A 16,586-nucleotide genomic window follows, 5' to 3' on the forward strand; every position below is an offset into this window, starting at 1 on the left:
GGGCGCGTGAATGTATGTACGCTGAAGTAGATGAATAGTGCCCTCCTGAATGGCGCTATAGTGTCCTTTTCAAGACGGTCTTCCTTCCACGGGCCTCCGGAGCTGTCTCTCGCTTCTTAGTTCCCGCACACACACACACACGGTGACTTTTGAAGTGACAGCCGACCCGAAGCGGAGCGTTTTACGGTGACAGTTGCTTCGCGGGTTGCTCCAAAGACGCCCCACTCAGCTAACAGGCACGCTTTCGTGGAGAATTGTGATTAACACTTAGCCGAGACAATATAAACTTCAACGCCCGCACGTTCTCGAGCACGCGGGTCGACCGCCCGTCGGCTTTGGTGAAACGTAATCCGGTGCATTAATTGAAATCCACAAATGGATGCTGGCCCGTCGACGCTTCGGTCTCGTCGTTGAGAGAGGCCACGGTGACAGCGGCGTCGAGTTTTCCACCTACAACCGGAGGTGGTTAGAGAGCGTGTGTGTGTGCCTCACAAAGTGCCCAAAGAGGACATTCTTTTTTATAAAGCCACCCATTCTAACATCGACGCCTTGCGCTGATCCTCGAATTGGGGTGTAAAAATTAACCGCGTGCGCTTGTAACGGTAGATAAACCCTCCTCGAATGGTTGGAAGTGGAATTTATGGACCCAGAAGACTCGAAACTCGCGTGCCACTGCCCAAAATAGGGGGGAAGGTGTCCTTTTTTTTGGGTTTTTATTTCATTCACCATCACCACACCCACCGGTGCCGGGTACATAGAACCGAGATTGAAACATTCGCTGTACGAAAGCGACGCGATAGTCTATCGATAACACCAGTTGCCACCGACAGTACTTCATGTACTGGCTTTTCGACGTTCTCGCACGCCCACACGACCACGGCCACATAAATCCTCATTCTCGCACCCCCCCCCCCTACACCGCGTTGGGGTGTCCCTTTTTTTTCGTTGGCGCCCTCGCACCCGGGAAATGGCCATCATTTTCCGATATTTATTGTAGTTTTATGTTAAATATATCAGTGCCATGATTTATGTAGCTCCATTTGCTCGCTCTCCCTTTGTCACCATGTTGCGTGTGTGAGCCCCCCCCCCCCCCTCCCTTTGGTGGGAGTGATGTTCCTCCCACCCCCCGGCAATCTCCATCGTGCCCGTCGTTCATTTCTAAAGCTTTCCTGAGCAAGCCCGGGGCGTACGGATGGCCACAGCGAGGGTTGGAAAAACCGCGGAAAACCCCCCTTTTGCACACGGTGCGGTTGAATAATGAAAACACGTTTTCGTACTTTGCGACAGATCATCAGCGGCTGATAAAGTCAAATTTCTACAAATTGTGACGGGCCCCCGGGTCCCGGTGGTCCATGTGTTAGCCGCGTCAAGCCCGAGCGAAAGCGAAAGCGGCAACCGCTTGGAAGGAAGCGGCTGATATCATAACTTTTATTGCTTCGGGTGCGATAAGACGAGTCATTCCACATGTCGCCGTTAAAGCGTTCCACACTAGCGTGAATCCCCCTTCAGGGAGCGCTGGAGAAAGTGGCACAGGAAGCGCGTGAATCAACCGGGAAGTGGGGGAATTTATGTAAATTCGGCACCCGTCTAATCTCGTGCCGCTCATAACTCATGCTCGTTGGGAAGGGTGGCCCCAACAACATTCCTTGGAATAATAATGATGAGCAACAACGACGCGATGGAGCATGGAGGAGAAGCAAAAAAAAAACACAACACAACGAAACAAGCACACGAACACAAACTACCGCGATAAGATGAGAGGCTTTGCATAGGCTGATATGCGAGCGGGCTGATCCCGCCGAAGCATTAGCAGCTAGATAAATCATCGTTAAATTGATTCATCTCTCTGCGGTATGCGCCCAAAGTGGCGCCTTGTTGCGAAAGTGTTCGGCGAACTGCTCAGCCCACCAAATCCTGTGCATTTTCCCGGGACTGTGGATTAAACAGGGCCAAGGATTGCGTTTGATGGGATATTTTACAGTTCACGTACGCGCCGTTGCCTACATTCAGGCGCTCGCATTCGCTCGCTTTCAAAGCGAACCCTTCCTTAACGAAATTTTCCGAAAACCTCAACCTTCCACCATGCTTTAAGCACGCTTTTGAAGCACGCCACTCACAGGCGTAGCCTTTTTTTTTTTGTTGCCTCATGCATACATGCATGAAGGGGCACTTTTCATAAGATGAGAATGAGAGAGAGATGAAAAAAAAAAAACAACCACCTCAAACCATGGCACGTCACATGGCAAGGTCAAATGTCGACACGATAACAAAGGGTGACTTGCCACCCACCGGTGTCCCTTCCAACGGGGCATCCCAAGCGTCGTGTACGCGGGCGGGCGTCAACTGTTGGTAAAAGTATTTAATATTGTTGAAGGCGCAAAGAGCCATTGACAGATACTTTCCGCACGCGACAGGGGCACGTGATGGAAAACGGCAACTGCGAAAGGTTGAAGCATTCCCCCCAACCTCCCAAAGGGTGGGCTGGTGTACGCGTGCGGCATTGTGAATAAGGTAATCAGAAATATAATAATATCAAAACTTTACATCTTTGATGTAGCGCACGATGCACGATGCCTGGGACGGAGCAACGGTGAAATATCCACCACATACTTGAGCGAAAGTTGCTCCATCGCTCCGGGTCCGTGGTTCTACCTGGCTGGCATCCGATCCCGGTGCTCGGTTGGGTTCGGTATCCTCGCTGTAAAACTTGGCCATGGCCACCGTACCCGAGACGTGGCTGGTGGCATGATTAGACGCGCGTCACCACGAACTGAAGCTTGGGGAGGGCCAATGTAAGCGAAACGAAAGAACGACCCATCGTGGGTGGGTGGGCAAACTTTCCCCATTACCGTCCCGTTTGGCATTCCGGCGTGGCCAAGATCAAAACCGTTACGTTCTGCCCGTTCTGTGCCCGGTTTCGGAAGGGACCGAGACCACAACGCTCCAAGATAAATCACAGCCCTCCGGATCTACGGTAGGAACACCAACGCTCGGGTCCGGCCGCATGTGCAACAGTCTCGAAAGGATTGAGCAAAAATTCCACGACAAGCGCACGAAGGACACGCAGGGCCGGCGGGTCTCGAGATTACGTGTCGATGAATGCGAACGATGTATTCGTGACCGGGAGCGACCACGGCTTCCGGCGTGCATGATGAAGCGTTTGATCTCGGTTCGGCCACGTGGTCGCAAAATGGCCCCATGGCCGTGGAAAGACCTGGGCAATTTTGGGACACATTCCGGGAGTGCGCCGGTTCCACACCCGAGGCGCAGTGGAATGCCTCACTCGTGTCACGGATGTCCGCGGATGATGTGGCAGAGCTGTGAACCGGAACAGGATGTCCTTACGTGGGCAAGGCTCATTTAGACGAGGATTGCACTCGAGATTATTCACAACGGGTGGTTTTTTGTTGCCTGGTGATGGCACACAAACGCGCACACACACGCAAGCAAAAAGCACCCTTTCGGGCTCACGGGGGAGTGTGATTTGTGATTCCATATTTTTAATTAAATCACCTCCACAAAGAAGTGCACGAACGATGCATCCCATCCTGGTGCATGCTACGACGGAGAGAGTGAGAAAGCCAACAAAAGGGCAACAATGTTACTCGACGGGAAGGATGCATGCAAGATGATAAGGCATATACGCTAGCGTCAGAGAACGTACAAATGAAACTGGAATGGAATCCCGCGTGGCTAGGACATTGCGCTGGAAAGGGAACACGGAGAAAAAGGACGCTCGGAATCATCATCAGCACAAAGTAGCACCACTCCGTCTGCATACTGGTACGGATGCTTTTGCTCTGACTGCTGTTCATGCTCCTGCTGCTGCTGCTGCTGCTGCTGGCATGGTGGGATAGAAAGCAAGAGCGAGATGGAGATAAAAAGGACATTCCACACAAGCAAACAACGCTTCGGCGAAGGCGTAGAGCCTTCTTCCCGGTGCACGAGGCGAGGCGATTTGCGATAACTCAATCCAGTCAAACCAACCGAATCAACCATCCAATCTAGGGCGATGTCATGTTGCAACAAGCTCTACAATCACCCCCATCGCGCACCTTCACCAACGCTCGAGTGTCGCTTGCACTGGCGCTGTGCCTCGTGCCTGTTTATCGTGTGCTATATGGCCAGTCACTTTGCAAGGCGCGTGGAACGGGGCAGGAGCGCGCGAACAGCAGGGAAAACAATCGCACTGGGAAAACAGATGATGCAGGATGCGGGATAGTAAAGAAGAAAAAAACCACCCGTGAGCACAAGAAGAAAAAGAGCAACCGGTTCTATTTGCAGAAGATACGAGCAGCTTAAGGCGCGGAGAACGCCGAGAAGCGCTCGTTTCTTCCGTAGCCACTTTAGTCCTTTCGCATGTCCTTTAAGGCGCTTTTTCCCTGTCCTCCAGCAGCAGCAGCAGAAGTAGCAGCAAAATCGTGCGCTCGAAAGTCGAAACGAATCGCAGCTAACGGAGGATAAAAAAAGGCCAAAAGATTGACGGTTCGAACGTACGCCCGCGCTGGATGCACTGCACCTGCCGTGCATCGACGTCGAAAATCGAAAAAGCCATTCGGTGGGCCATCACATTTGAGTTTTATCTGCATGTTACCCGTCGTATGTTTATTTTATTGTATCAAGAACCGGTGGATTGCGCAAAAGCTCTTCCCCAATTTGTGGATTTCGTGGGTGCCTTTTCGCTAGAAACGACTTTTTCGCGTTCGAAGTGAATTCTGCGCCATTCGCCCGAAGCAAAGTCCGGTTCGATTTTAATACACCATGTAATTTTGGGTGGGTCAGGATTCCTCGAATAAAATGCCCATGATCAAACGGTCCACACACACACACACAAATGGTCATACGCTTGGTCGAATTCCAAGAAGGGCCACGGATCAAAGGTCCGATTTTTGCATCGATTCGCTTTAAACGCAATAAATAGCAGCAAAAATGCTGTATTGCTTTTTGCTTTTGCTCCGTCCCATCTCAACGTGGCTTCGTTAGCCGAAACGTTGTGCGAAATTTTAAGCACGCAAAACGTCACAACCGTCGGTAACAGGACCCTGGTAGAACGCAACGCACGCAGCAAACTACCACGGAGTGGTGCTATTTTCAGGCCGCGTCACCACACAAAACCCGCTGGTGACCGCTGGCGTCACCGGTAATGGCAAAGATGGCGCATTTCCTGGTGCAGGAATTTCATTACATCCTGCGCGCTGCCGATGGCCTTTCAGGTCCAATTTCCGCTCGAACCGCTCGATGGCCACGTGCCGCCACAACATACCATCACGGACAAGTGTCAAAGGCCCACTGTGCCGAGTGAAAGGAGCGTGCGATGGTGTGAGAGCAAACAAAGCAAAAAAAAAAACAAGAAACTCAACACTCATCTACGCAAGCAGCCAATCGGACGGACGGGAAGTTGGAGCGCGCGCAGAAATATTCTATATTTAAGAGCACCTAATTTAGTCCCTTCAGGGGACCAGCCTCCTTTTGGGGTGGGAAACGATGTCGACGGTGTATTATCACTCGGCGAATGGAAGGAGGCACGCCAGGACGCTTTGATAACTTAATTAAACCCGGCTGCAAAACCAACGGGGGTTCCATCCTCTCGAGGCTGCACATGTCCGCTCGTTTAGATCAAACATTTCCCAGTCACCTCGAGCGGGTCCTGGCCGGGATCGGGTGGAATCGCAACCGGAACTGGGAAAACTTCGCTCGAGTGGACAAGCATTCAAGACCGGGGACAGCGAAGCGTTTGTTTAACTTTACAACACAACGCGACAGTTCCTGGGGAATGTAACGGATGTAGTTTCCAGGATCTGGCAGGATTTTCCAGGATCTGGCAACCATCCCGAGAAGAAGCGGAGATTTTGCTGCCTCTTTGGATCCTTGGATTGTGTGTCCTTCGCGTGTCCGTCGCGTCGTGTTTGCACCGGAGCGGTGCGTTTTCCCTGAGCAGTACGCTAGTTATGACAAATAGTGCATGGTGGGGTAAACTTTTGCACACGCCCGTCCGTGTGCGCGGTTTTGGAACCGACCGGTTGGTTGGTTTGTTTGCACCAAAAAACCGAGCGCACTCAAGTTGCGCTCACCGCAAACTTAGCTATCCGATTCCACTGGGTTGGATTGCCCGTGGACCTGTATGACGCGTTCGCGGACACGTTCGTCCTTCCGGACGGTTCGTGGACTCCAATTTCGGTCGTCGGAGAATTGTGTCTTATGCGATGGGAAACGACCTCGGCACAAAGCCGGCGGGCACGCTCGATGGACTGGATTCGATTTCCTCGTGAGCGTGCTATTTTTGTGCTCCACTTCTTCCATTTTTTTTCTCTTTATCTCTCTCTCGCTCTCTCTCTCGTTCACTCCCCAATCTGCACATGCAAACCCGATGGCTCACGTGCGGGAAAAATTCCCGGGAATGGCGTCCGTTCCGCACCCGAACCAGAGAAAGGCGGAACCCCGGCCGCTGGCGGGTGTTGATTTTATGTTGACATTTACTTTTCCCGAGCCCGTTTTTCCACGCTTCCTGATGCAATAATCTGCCCTTTTTCACGAGCCACGGGAGCCTTCACGGTGCCCCAGTCCGGGGTCAGTGTGAGGAGCCACGAGTCGAGTGTCTTTTGCTCCGGGAAAACGGTAGCCCGCTTCCGAACGGAACGAGCCGAGTTTCACGCGAACGAAGGGATGCTGAAAGTTGTTTTTTTTTTTTGCACTCCACCAACAAGTCGTTAAAAAGACGAAAACACGAAACACCACAGAGAAGTGAGCGAAAGAGAGCGAGAGACAGAGAGAGAGCGAAAGAAAGAGAGAGAGAGAGAGACTAGCGAAAAAAAAACGTATCTCGCCGCACATCACGAGCGAACGGCACGGCCTGCTATAATGGAAAAGGCAACCATCGAGCTGGTTGCACGGTTTGTGATAGAAATAGGATATGGATTACAGGCGGGTGAGTTTCCCGGACAGCGACGAACGACGAGTGGCCTGGTGGAGGAGGCTATCAGGATTACGAATCACATTTCGGTCGTTTTCCCCATTTTAACGAGAAAGTCAACAAATCGGCTGGTCTGCGAGCCCGGGGGCCGATGATTCCGGACGCTAAAAGCCCACGCCTAGCTCCGGAAGTGGAAAGCTCGCTCCACGAGGACCTTCGTGCCGTTCCGGTAGCGGAATAAACGTAGCTCATCCCCAACCATCCCCTTTTTGGCCTGGTTGTGTGGTCCAGCATCACAAGCCCAACGATGAACGGGTGCTTTGTCGGGTTTATCAGGCGTATTTTGCAAAACGTCCCCTGGAAGGACTGGCCCCACCCCGGTACCCGGATTGGTGGTTTAATTGCGTATTGGAATTGGAAATGCTCACCCTTGATTGATGCTTTCCCACTCGGCAGGCCATGTGTGCAACGTTTCCCACGAGAGTATCGAATGGTGAGCGAATTTTGATTCACCTCACAAGGCGCATTAAATGCCACCCAGCTCGACGGATGGGAAATGTACCTTCCGGAACATCTGGCCCTGAGCTTCCGGAAAGGTGCACGGATGCACGAATTACCGACAATTGCCGACCGACACTCGTAGTCCCCCTTTTTTTCTTGCTCTGATGGTAGATCCTTTTCCCCGATGCTCTCTCGATCGCGATCCATCTCCTGGCGTTTCGTGGCACAATCTGTATCGCAAGGATTTAGATGATAATGATACAGCTTTTTTTGATTTATGGGCTGAAATTCTCATCCTCCTCGAACACCCCGAGGGCAACCCAGGCAACGATTACGACCGAAGCGCACGGCCACACAATGGCATTAAGGTTTAACATAAATACCTAATGCTTCCCCTGGAAAAGCGGTACCACACTCGCTAGACAATATGCTCGGGCGCATTACGCTCCACGCGCCATTGTTGTGCCGGCACTGAGCCATGTGCTGTTCGGGAAGGAATAGGGCACATTTTAGTGCCCAAGTTTCGGTGTTCTAAGCACCCATGACGGTGTTTGAGCTCTAGCTCTTCAGCACCACCAGCACCCCAAAAACCGACTGCGCCTAATGCCAACTGCGGCAAAAAGAACCCCCGAGAGAAGAGTCAGAGATCCGGCGCAACCACAGGCGCAACATAATCTCCGGTCTGGTGTAGCCAGCCGCACCACAATGGGAACTTTCTCCCGGGTGAAGAGACAGGGGGGAAGGGATGGGATGCACACATACAGTCACACACGTCTCCCTCCGCCACCCTGCCCCCGAAAACCCCAACGATCCACCTTCATCGGCCTTTGCCGACGGGGGCGTCGTACATCATTTCCCTGTTTTATGCATGACAACGTAGCGAGATAAAGCGAGCTTCGAACCGGCAACAACCACCCCCACCCCCGGGAGGGGGGGGGGTGGGATGCGGGTGCATTATGTAAAGGGGTACGAATGCTGTCAAGTGCATTGCGAGCTGAAAATGCCACCATGCTACTGTCGCCGAGTGGCGAACGTTGGCCCACGCACGGGGCCGAAGCTTTCTCGGGCTGCTCCCGGAAGTGGGTGTCCTGCCAGCCCAACCGGAACATCTCCCGACGTTGCAACAACGCCCGGTCCACAGCACACATACACACACACACACACACCGTCTGGGACGCACACTTACACCTCAACGCGCTGCTTGAGCGCGGAGTGCCGGATGCCGGGTGTTTTTCGCAGCGCCCCCGATGTAATTAGTATGAGAGTGTCGTCCAACCGAATAAATAAGCTCTTTTCCGCATTCATCCGTTATTTTTCCTGACCTAAATCCCGCAATTCTTCCCCCCCCCCGAGAACCACGCCACCCACCCGATGTGGTTCTTGGTTTCGGAAAAATTACCACCCAGCTGGAGGGGCCGTTACTGCGCGGTGGAAAGCTGCGAGCCGAAAAGAGGGCCGAAAAAGTTTGCCCAATCGTTCTGGAGGGTTCAACTCGCTCTCGCTCACACTCTCTCTCTTTTTCACGGCTTTTCTCACCACCCCCGCTTTCCATCTTTCTCGCCCCCGCACTCTCCACACGTGCCTACTCTACTTCGTTAAGTTTTCCCCCGAAAAACGCGCTAGTGTCGAGGTGTTAAACGAAGTGCCAAAGCTGAAAAAGCCGGATTAGGGCCGAAGCAGCAGCTACGCGACGCCAACCACCGAGGGCATCGGGGGCTCTGAGGGCTCCCGGATACCCGGTCCAACCAGCGTCCATCCGACGCCCACCGGCACTCGTCGTGTGAGCGGACAATTTCCCGGCTACATGTACGCGGGCGTGGTTCGGATGGAATGGCGGCCGTTGTTTCATGCGCGCCCCATTCCGCTGGGCTGGCTGAAATCGTGTTAGGATTTGTGATGTTCCTTCGAATCGGTGCCGGATTCGGGGAACCGATAAGACGCTCTTTTCCCAGCGGTACGGGAAAAGCGATACGGGAAAAGCGACCGATGGCGTGAGCCACGGTTGGTTCACGGTCGTCCCGGTGTTACCAGAATGATGGGGAGGCTTGTTGAGCGCCTGGTTGCACGCATTAAATCCGAATGGTGTCAACAATCGGTTCGAAATGTGCAAGTGAGCGGTGGTTTTTATGGTTTTTGCTTGGTTTTTCCAGCGAATGAGACCAAACCATGATGAGGCCAAGTTGAGCGCGGTGTTCCGGGCTCGAAAGAACATGTTACGATGATGTTTAAAAAAAGGTTTCCACTGGCTAAGCTGAATTGAAACGAGCAACAGTCCTATCGATCGCACACGATCAGAAGGCCAGTTCCAGAATCAATGCAAGGGATACGGCTGACGATGTTTCTTCTTTCTCGCCCGCCTCGACAACTCAACTGGCCTATTATTAATTGAGAATTTCATCCCTACCCACGGGCTGTTCACAAACACCCGGCCAACCCGGGTTCATGCGCGATTTTTCATCCCACCGACCATCGATCGTCGATTTCAGGCAGCGAGTGGAATGCTTTTAGGAAAGAATTTTTAAAATGAAATAGCACCGACTTGGCTGGACCGCTGATAAAACTCATCAATCATGCGACCTTTAAGTGAGACAAGCAAAAGCGGAAGTGAATTCGGGTGAAAATATTGGCAAAAAAAAAAATACACAAAAACAAAGAAATTCAACCGAACCGGCGGAAACTTTTTTCGCCACAAGCTTTAAATTACTGCGCCATGGGATGAAAAGCCGAAGCCCCGGTCCTAAGCGAGGTATTTTCTAGCCCCTTGTCTTCGGCCTGGCGCACTCCTTCTCGGAATCGCGCTGCCCTTTCAGATGGCGAACGTCCCCTTTTTCCCGATTCAATCAATTTCGTCTTAATTACCGGCCAGGAAAAGGGTTCAAACGGCACACCGATCCAGGACAGCCGCCGAGAGCCTGCCTGTGATTGATATTTTGCATCAATTTCTTATCGCATGGTTTGGGTTTTTTTTTGCGCTCATTTTGTGCCTCAATCTAACCTTTTTAAAATACACAATTATGCCGCGAGATTTCTCGCGGACGTTACTTGCACATACACACGCGCGAAAAAAAAACGTGTATCCCAGCTGCCGATCGCAGGCTCATGATCGCAAGCGCTTACACGCACCGGCGCATTTCTGTTCGCTAGCTTCGGCTCCACTTTAATCAGCAAATAAGCGTCTGCCGCAACTAACCGCAGGCTACAAATTTTCATTTACTTTCCCTCGCGGTCTGCCGGTCGCGAAAAAGTAGCGAGAAAACAGAAGAAGAAAAAAAACCTCCCAACCATTATCGACCAGGGTCGCTCCGTTTTTCGCTAGCGGACGCGTTCCACGGCACATTTATTATTTTCAACAGCGTCTCATTTTGTGGGTCTTCGGTCTTCGGTAGCTTTTCTCGCTCTTTCTCTCCTCTTTTTTCACCGTTTTCCACCAACAGCATAACACTCGATCAACCCACGCCAGCCTCTTTCCCAGCAAATGACCCACCCACGGGTCGAACGAGCGTTGTGCACCCTTTTGTGGCGGCAACCGCGTGGCAACTTTTAATTCAATTTAATTTAATTTATTTCATTTTGTCATGCACTAATATTACGTATGGATGTTTGCGTTACTTCCGCCCCAAGCGCGTTCCGTATCCTGGCCACCGTGGGCAGGGTGTCTTCCCTGCATCGTGGCGCGTTAGAAAATTCTTTCACTCGACGCTGTGAAGCGAAGAACATTGCTTCTCCAGGCGTTCCGGAGCCGTTCGTTCGCTTTTTCACACGCGCTATCGCCACTCGCATGGGGGCGCATGGGTACCGAAGAACGAGGGCAAAAGTTTACCGACGGTGTACAAAATGTGCCCTAACCCCTCAGCATCCTTGGGCCGCAGGCCAAGCCTTCGGATTCTTCCGCCGGGTTTTGGTTCCGTTGCAGGGTTTCTCTCGCTCATACCTTCGCAAACGCCATATTCCGGTGGTAGTGGTGGTGCTTGTATTGCTTCATTTCAAGCCCCATGTCCTTTTTCTCCATCCCTACGCCATACGATTCGGTACGAGTTCTTGAAAAACTCCCCAACCCAACCCAACCCAACGCAACCCGGCGTTCATCTTAATGGCGCACGGTGATAATAGCAGAAGCAAAAGCACCATCACCAGAAACCAACCGGCAGTAGTTGGCGTCCTTGCGTACGGTGAACGCTTTGCCCATGTGTTTTATCCGTCACCGTCCCAAAATCCTGGACCCCCGGAATCCCCACTTACACAATGGGCGTCCCCTGAGCTAAGCCATCTCGAGCGTGTTTCGTTCGCCTTTTGTTCCCCAGGAGCCGCCCGTCACAGATTCCGTTTTATTTTACGTCTCTCCTCGTTTTTTTCTCTCCTCATTTCCCATGGCACCCGTGGTAAGGTATGGAGGGAGAGCAAGGACACCCTTGGTGATGGGGGGGAGGGGGGGGGAAAGGGAAGAGAGGTTCTTCTGCTGCCCCGAAGAGACACTCCAAACACCCACAATTGCCATCGTGCCGGTGGATGCCACCGGAATAGATATGTATATTTCCCAACACAGTTTGTTTCGTCTCTTTCTCGCACCTGCTGGCTCTGTTTCACCTTCTGTTCGCTTTTGCTCCTTCCACCCGACCACCCGACGGCTTATCCTTGGCCAGTGCAGGACACCTTTCTGGCCGACCCAGGGGGTGGACGGAAACGCCGCCTAAGGCTTTAATTCAATACAATTTATTCTCTGTACGTATGCCAATTTTCATTTGTCACCCTTGAGCCATAAGCCGGTCGCTCGTGTGTCCGGAACACAAAAGCCCGGCCTTTGAGGGGACGGACGGACCGAAGGGTGTGTGTGTGTGTGTGTGTGGAGGCTCCGGGCGGTGGATACGCATCCCTAATGGGCTTCATGAGGTGGCCCTGGAGAGGACACTTTTACCTTTACACTTGTCAATTAACATCACCTTTTGGCCTTCGCAGAGACGAACGAAAGCAGGCCGATGCTGCCAATCTCGGCTGCCCGGGGGCCGGATGTGGCCCACCCGCTCACTCGCCCGAGGGCTTGTGGGCGTCGTCTCGCCCATTCTATTTATTTTTCTTTCGTACGTTTTTTTTTTATTCCACTCTGTTTGCTCTCATCCGTCCCTGGTGGATCCTTCGTACCTCGGGAGATTGCTCGCTTTCAGTGGGTGCGCGAACTCAAGTGTGTGTAGGAGTGTGCGATTCCGTTCCAGCTCTTACCGCATTCCGTTTCTTGTGCTTTCTCTGCTCACACCCCTATTCTTTGCTCTTTTTTTCTTCCCACACCCTTTGCAGGACTCCTGCGACTGCAGCAGATCTACCAGGGACTCCGGCCGGGCAACGAAACGTTCCACGTCGAAACGGTCAAGCGGATAGCGAACGTGAGCGATGCGATCGAGTTCCTGCGCACCATCGAGGAGCTGAGCCGCTGGTCCCGGAAGCACATCGTGCTCGACTGCAGCACCGAGCTGGCCAAGGACATCGTGGTCAGCCACGTCCGAGACATCACGCTCGGCAAGCGCACCTACCACTATCTGCTGAGTGGGCTGGTAAGTGTTTTAACGGCACCGCACCGCATCGTTTTGTGTTCGCTTTTCCGTTCCGTTGGTGCAAAACATTTGCATTCGATTCGTTGGCGCGATTGCCAGTATCCGCGTTGGCCGGGTGTATTTGGAATTAATAATGGAAAGACAGTGATTAGTTTTCTTCCTCCGAATCCTGCCAGACTCTCTCGCTCTCGGTCGGTGTGGCATGAAATTAATCTCATTCGAAACGGGGTTGGTTTCCCCGTGTAATCCAGGTCCTTTTTCCGTTGCCATTTCCTGGCCAGTTTTCCGGCTCAACCCGGAGATGGCACCCGTGATTGCTCTGTTGCGCTGGTGCGTCAATGCTGTCCACTTGGTTACGATTGCTTCATCCCGGTGATCCTTTTGCGAGTGGGGCAATCAAGGGCCGTACCGTCGCACGAGAACTTGCAATCAACCAACCGGCGGTCCCAGCAGGGCACGGTCCGCGAACCGTATGGTGGCAGTAAAACTAGTTTTACTGGGTTTTATGCCTTTCCCACTTAGACGTCCCGTTCGGTTTATAGGAATGCGGCACCAAGACGCATCTCTCCAACACACCCACACCGGAATGCATCCCCTGGAAGCTATCAAAATCAAATTTAATGCCCTTTTCACGCCCGATGACGTCATTGATGGGAGCTTTTCGCCACCCAGCCCAGCGGTTTTCCCATGGCCCCAGTCGTAAGCCCAATCGAGCTCGGGTTGGAAGCACGAAATTGCACGGCTTTCTGTGTGTTCGTGTGTGTGTGCCGGCGCTCGTTCGGTGTCTCTTTCGTGCTGTTTAACATTGCATGAAATTGCCTCCCATTCCGGTGGAAAGTATGCATGTACACCGGGCAACCGGATGGAGTAGTGCCAACACCCCAATAGGGGAGGGTTGTTCTTTTGCCCGTTCCAAAACCCACCAAAGCCACGCAGGAAAACCTCCTCCCGAAAGCATGTGTGCGTGCAGGTCGCTCGTCTACCAACACGCCCGAGGAATGCCCATTAGCCCGTGGCGCGTAGAACACGGCCAATCACGGTCTTCTAGAGGGCGGAAGAAGGTGATTAGCCCGGCCATAAACACTCGCAGGCCACCGTCAGCAAAGGTTGCGGCCGAATTCGAGATGTCGAAACCACACCAACTTTCGACTCAACGTCGTCGTTGGAAGTTTACATATCCGGTGAGTCCGGGGGACCACCCGTAAAGCTCGACGATGATGATGACGGGCCGTGGCCGGAGTGGCTTTGGTCGTTTGGAATGCTGGAAACCAGCTCGCGTTGACAGCACCCTCCGGTGCTCGTGGGGTTTGGAGAAGCGTTTACTTAAACAGCTTACAGTTTACGCGAACTTCTGGATTGGTGCTGACAACCCCGGTAGCCCGGTTGACAATGGTTGGTCTAGGATTATGTGTGGTCTCGCAGAACGCTACCGCTACGATGAACGAGAGCGGTATTATTACCGCAGCATTAAGCAATTCCGCTCGCACCGCATTATGAAGCGCACCGCACCTTGCGCGGGACAAGATTGATGGGAGATTCCCTTCCTTGCCCGGTTCAACTGGGAACAAGCGCGTCTTATGGTGCTGATTTGGCCTTAAGCCTGACGATGGGGATAGGCCCCACCCAAGCTTTGTTCGTGATTTATTCGCACTATTTTCACAGCCCCCGGTTACGCGCTGCTACCTCGGAAGCGTTTCGGGTAGAAGATCTGTTTTGACGGGATATTAAATAAGCATAAAGTGTAATGCGTTTTGCATACCCTTCGGAACGTGGTGTGTACCGAAGGTGCTGCCGAAACGCAAACATTACCCGGGATCGCCTGCGGGCGAAGGGATAAACGGATCCTTCACACGAACAAAGGAACGGCAAGTGGGATGTTTTTCCTTGCATAAGAAACCCGGGAAAGTGAACGGGCACGGGCGGCTTCAATTAACAGGCCACCGGGATATATTGCTAACCGTCTGGTGCTTCAGTAACGTCAGGTTCCGTCTCGACCCAGGCATGAACCTAGGGCAAGCCGGTCCATATTATGCTTCCCGCTCGTTAAATGGTTCAATCATCTGGAAGCGACCGAGCTACGGACGCAAGAACGAGCGCAATAATACCATCCGGAGGGTGAACGCGTTCACCCTTTTGCGCTACTACTCGCTCATTAAAGTTAACGTAATGTGTGTTTGTGTGTGGCTCCGGTTCCGTGTTTGGCCTGATTGTCGGCTCGTGGTTCTTCGAGCTTTACACGAGCCAGCCCACCGGGACCGGGAGAGGTATCGCTCGTATCGCTTGGTTCATATTTAATATTTCAATTAGAGCGCATCATAATTTAGCAGAAGGACTTCTCGGCACAGGCACGGCAGCGCGCTCTCGTCCGTATGGCTGTACGGCGAGAATTCATCCGATGGAAAATTATTTATGGCTTCCCAGGGGGCCGCAGGATATATGGGGTTTGGATGGGGCGATAAGCTTGATCCGGTGTGCCCGTTTTGTGTGAGGGAAAACGACCGCTTGTGTGCTTCAAGAAACACCCACCAACGGGCACTTGAAAACTACTAGCACCCGGAAAATGCCACCCAGCAAGCGGCAGCTACTGCTGAAAATTCGGTGCCGAAAAGTACCACGTTCCTGAAAGCGAGATAAGTAAAATACCACGACACATTGCACATTCCGGGCGCTCAAGCTGTGCCAACGTGTGTCAACATTTCCTTGCCGGAAGAGGGTGTGTAAAAACCGACCCATCTTTTCACCCGGGGTTCTGAGGGCAGGAATGTTCAACTGCCTTACCGGACCGAAACCGGATATGCGGGCTCATCTTGGCGTCCATCGTCAGCTCCGAGTGCCCGCATGTGGTGGTTTATTTTTAACTTCTTTTCTCCCACCCACCACGAGAGCAGGAAACCGATGCTTCATTCATTAACCGGTGGAGGGCCGAACGTCCCAAAAAATAAAAGAACGGCTTTCCCTGCGCACCGACAGGGATGCCTTCCTTTCGACGCTTTTTTTGCCCTCACGCTGTGGTTCTTTTTTTTTGCAGCTTGTTCTGGCTTCTTTTCTCTCTTTCTCTCTGGCTCCCACCGTAAGCCACAGAGTGAAATATAATACCCTCCATCGTGGGCTTCGGGGCAAACCCGGAGCCTCGAATGGATCAGGATTATAGGAGGTCCGGACGACCGACAAAAAGAACGCGCCCTCCGCTCACGAAAAAGGGCAAGGTTGGCTTCATTAACAAATTACTTTTAAGCCGTGCTAAATGCATGCAGTATGAGCTTTCTAATCCCTGTAATCCCTTTGTTATTGCGCTCAATTTTCGCTCCCGACCCTCGGAACATTGTGGATGAGGATCTGCCGCACAGAGGCGCCGAAGATGGGTTTGTTGAGAGGCGGATTCCGAGAGTGGGCAAGAAAGAGACTCACTGGTTCAGGGTGTGCATGTTTCTTCCCGTGTGCTTGAGCTTTAGTTGCCCGAGTCGTTTCGAGGCACAAATCAATCCCGTTTAATCAGACCTTCCGGCATCCAGACACGAGCTGCATAACGGAACAGATGCGCTCGGAGCACTCGATTCACTAATTTGCAACAAGCTTCCACGCGGGTTGCGGCTTTGCCTGCTTAGAACTAAATAAATTACACTATCGCACCA

General features: G+C 52.5%; 1 protein-coding gene across 2 annotated transcripts in view; it reads left to right on the plus strand.

Annotated features, from left to right (window-relative positions):
* The window catches only part of LOC128725616 (glutamate receptor 1-like), a 57,004-nt gene that overhangs the window by 26,979 nt on the left and 13,439 nt on the right, over nucleotides 1–16,586 (plus strand). For both annotated transcript variants that reach the window (XM_053819374.1, XM_053819375.1), the window contains one exon: nucleotides 12,701–12,954. In XM_053819374.1, coding sequence (XP_053675349.1) covers nucleotides 12,701–12,954 — 254 coding nt within the window. The remainder of the gene's footprint in view (nucleotides 1–12,700; nucleotides 12,955–16,586) is intronic.

The sequence above is a fragment of the Anopheles nili genome, chromosome 3, assembly GCF_943737925.1.
Source record: "Anopheles nili chromosome 3, idAnoNiliSN_F5_01, whole genome shotgun sequence".
Lineage (NCBI taxonomy): Eukaryota > Metazoa > Arthropoda > Insecta > Diptera > Culicidae > Anopheles > Anopheles nili.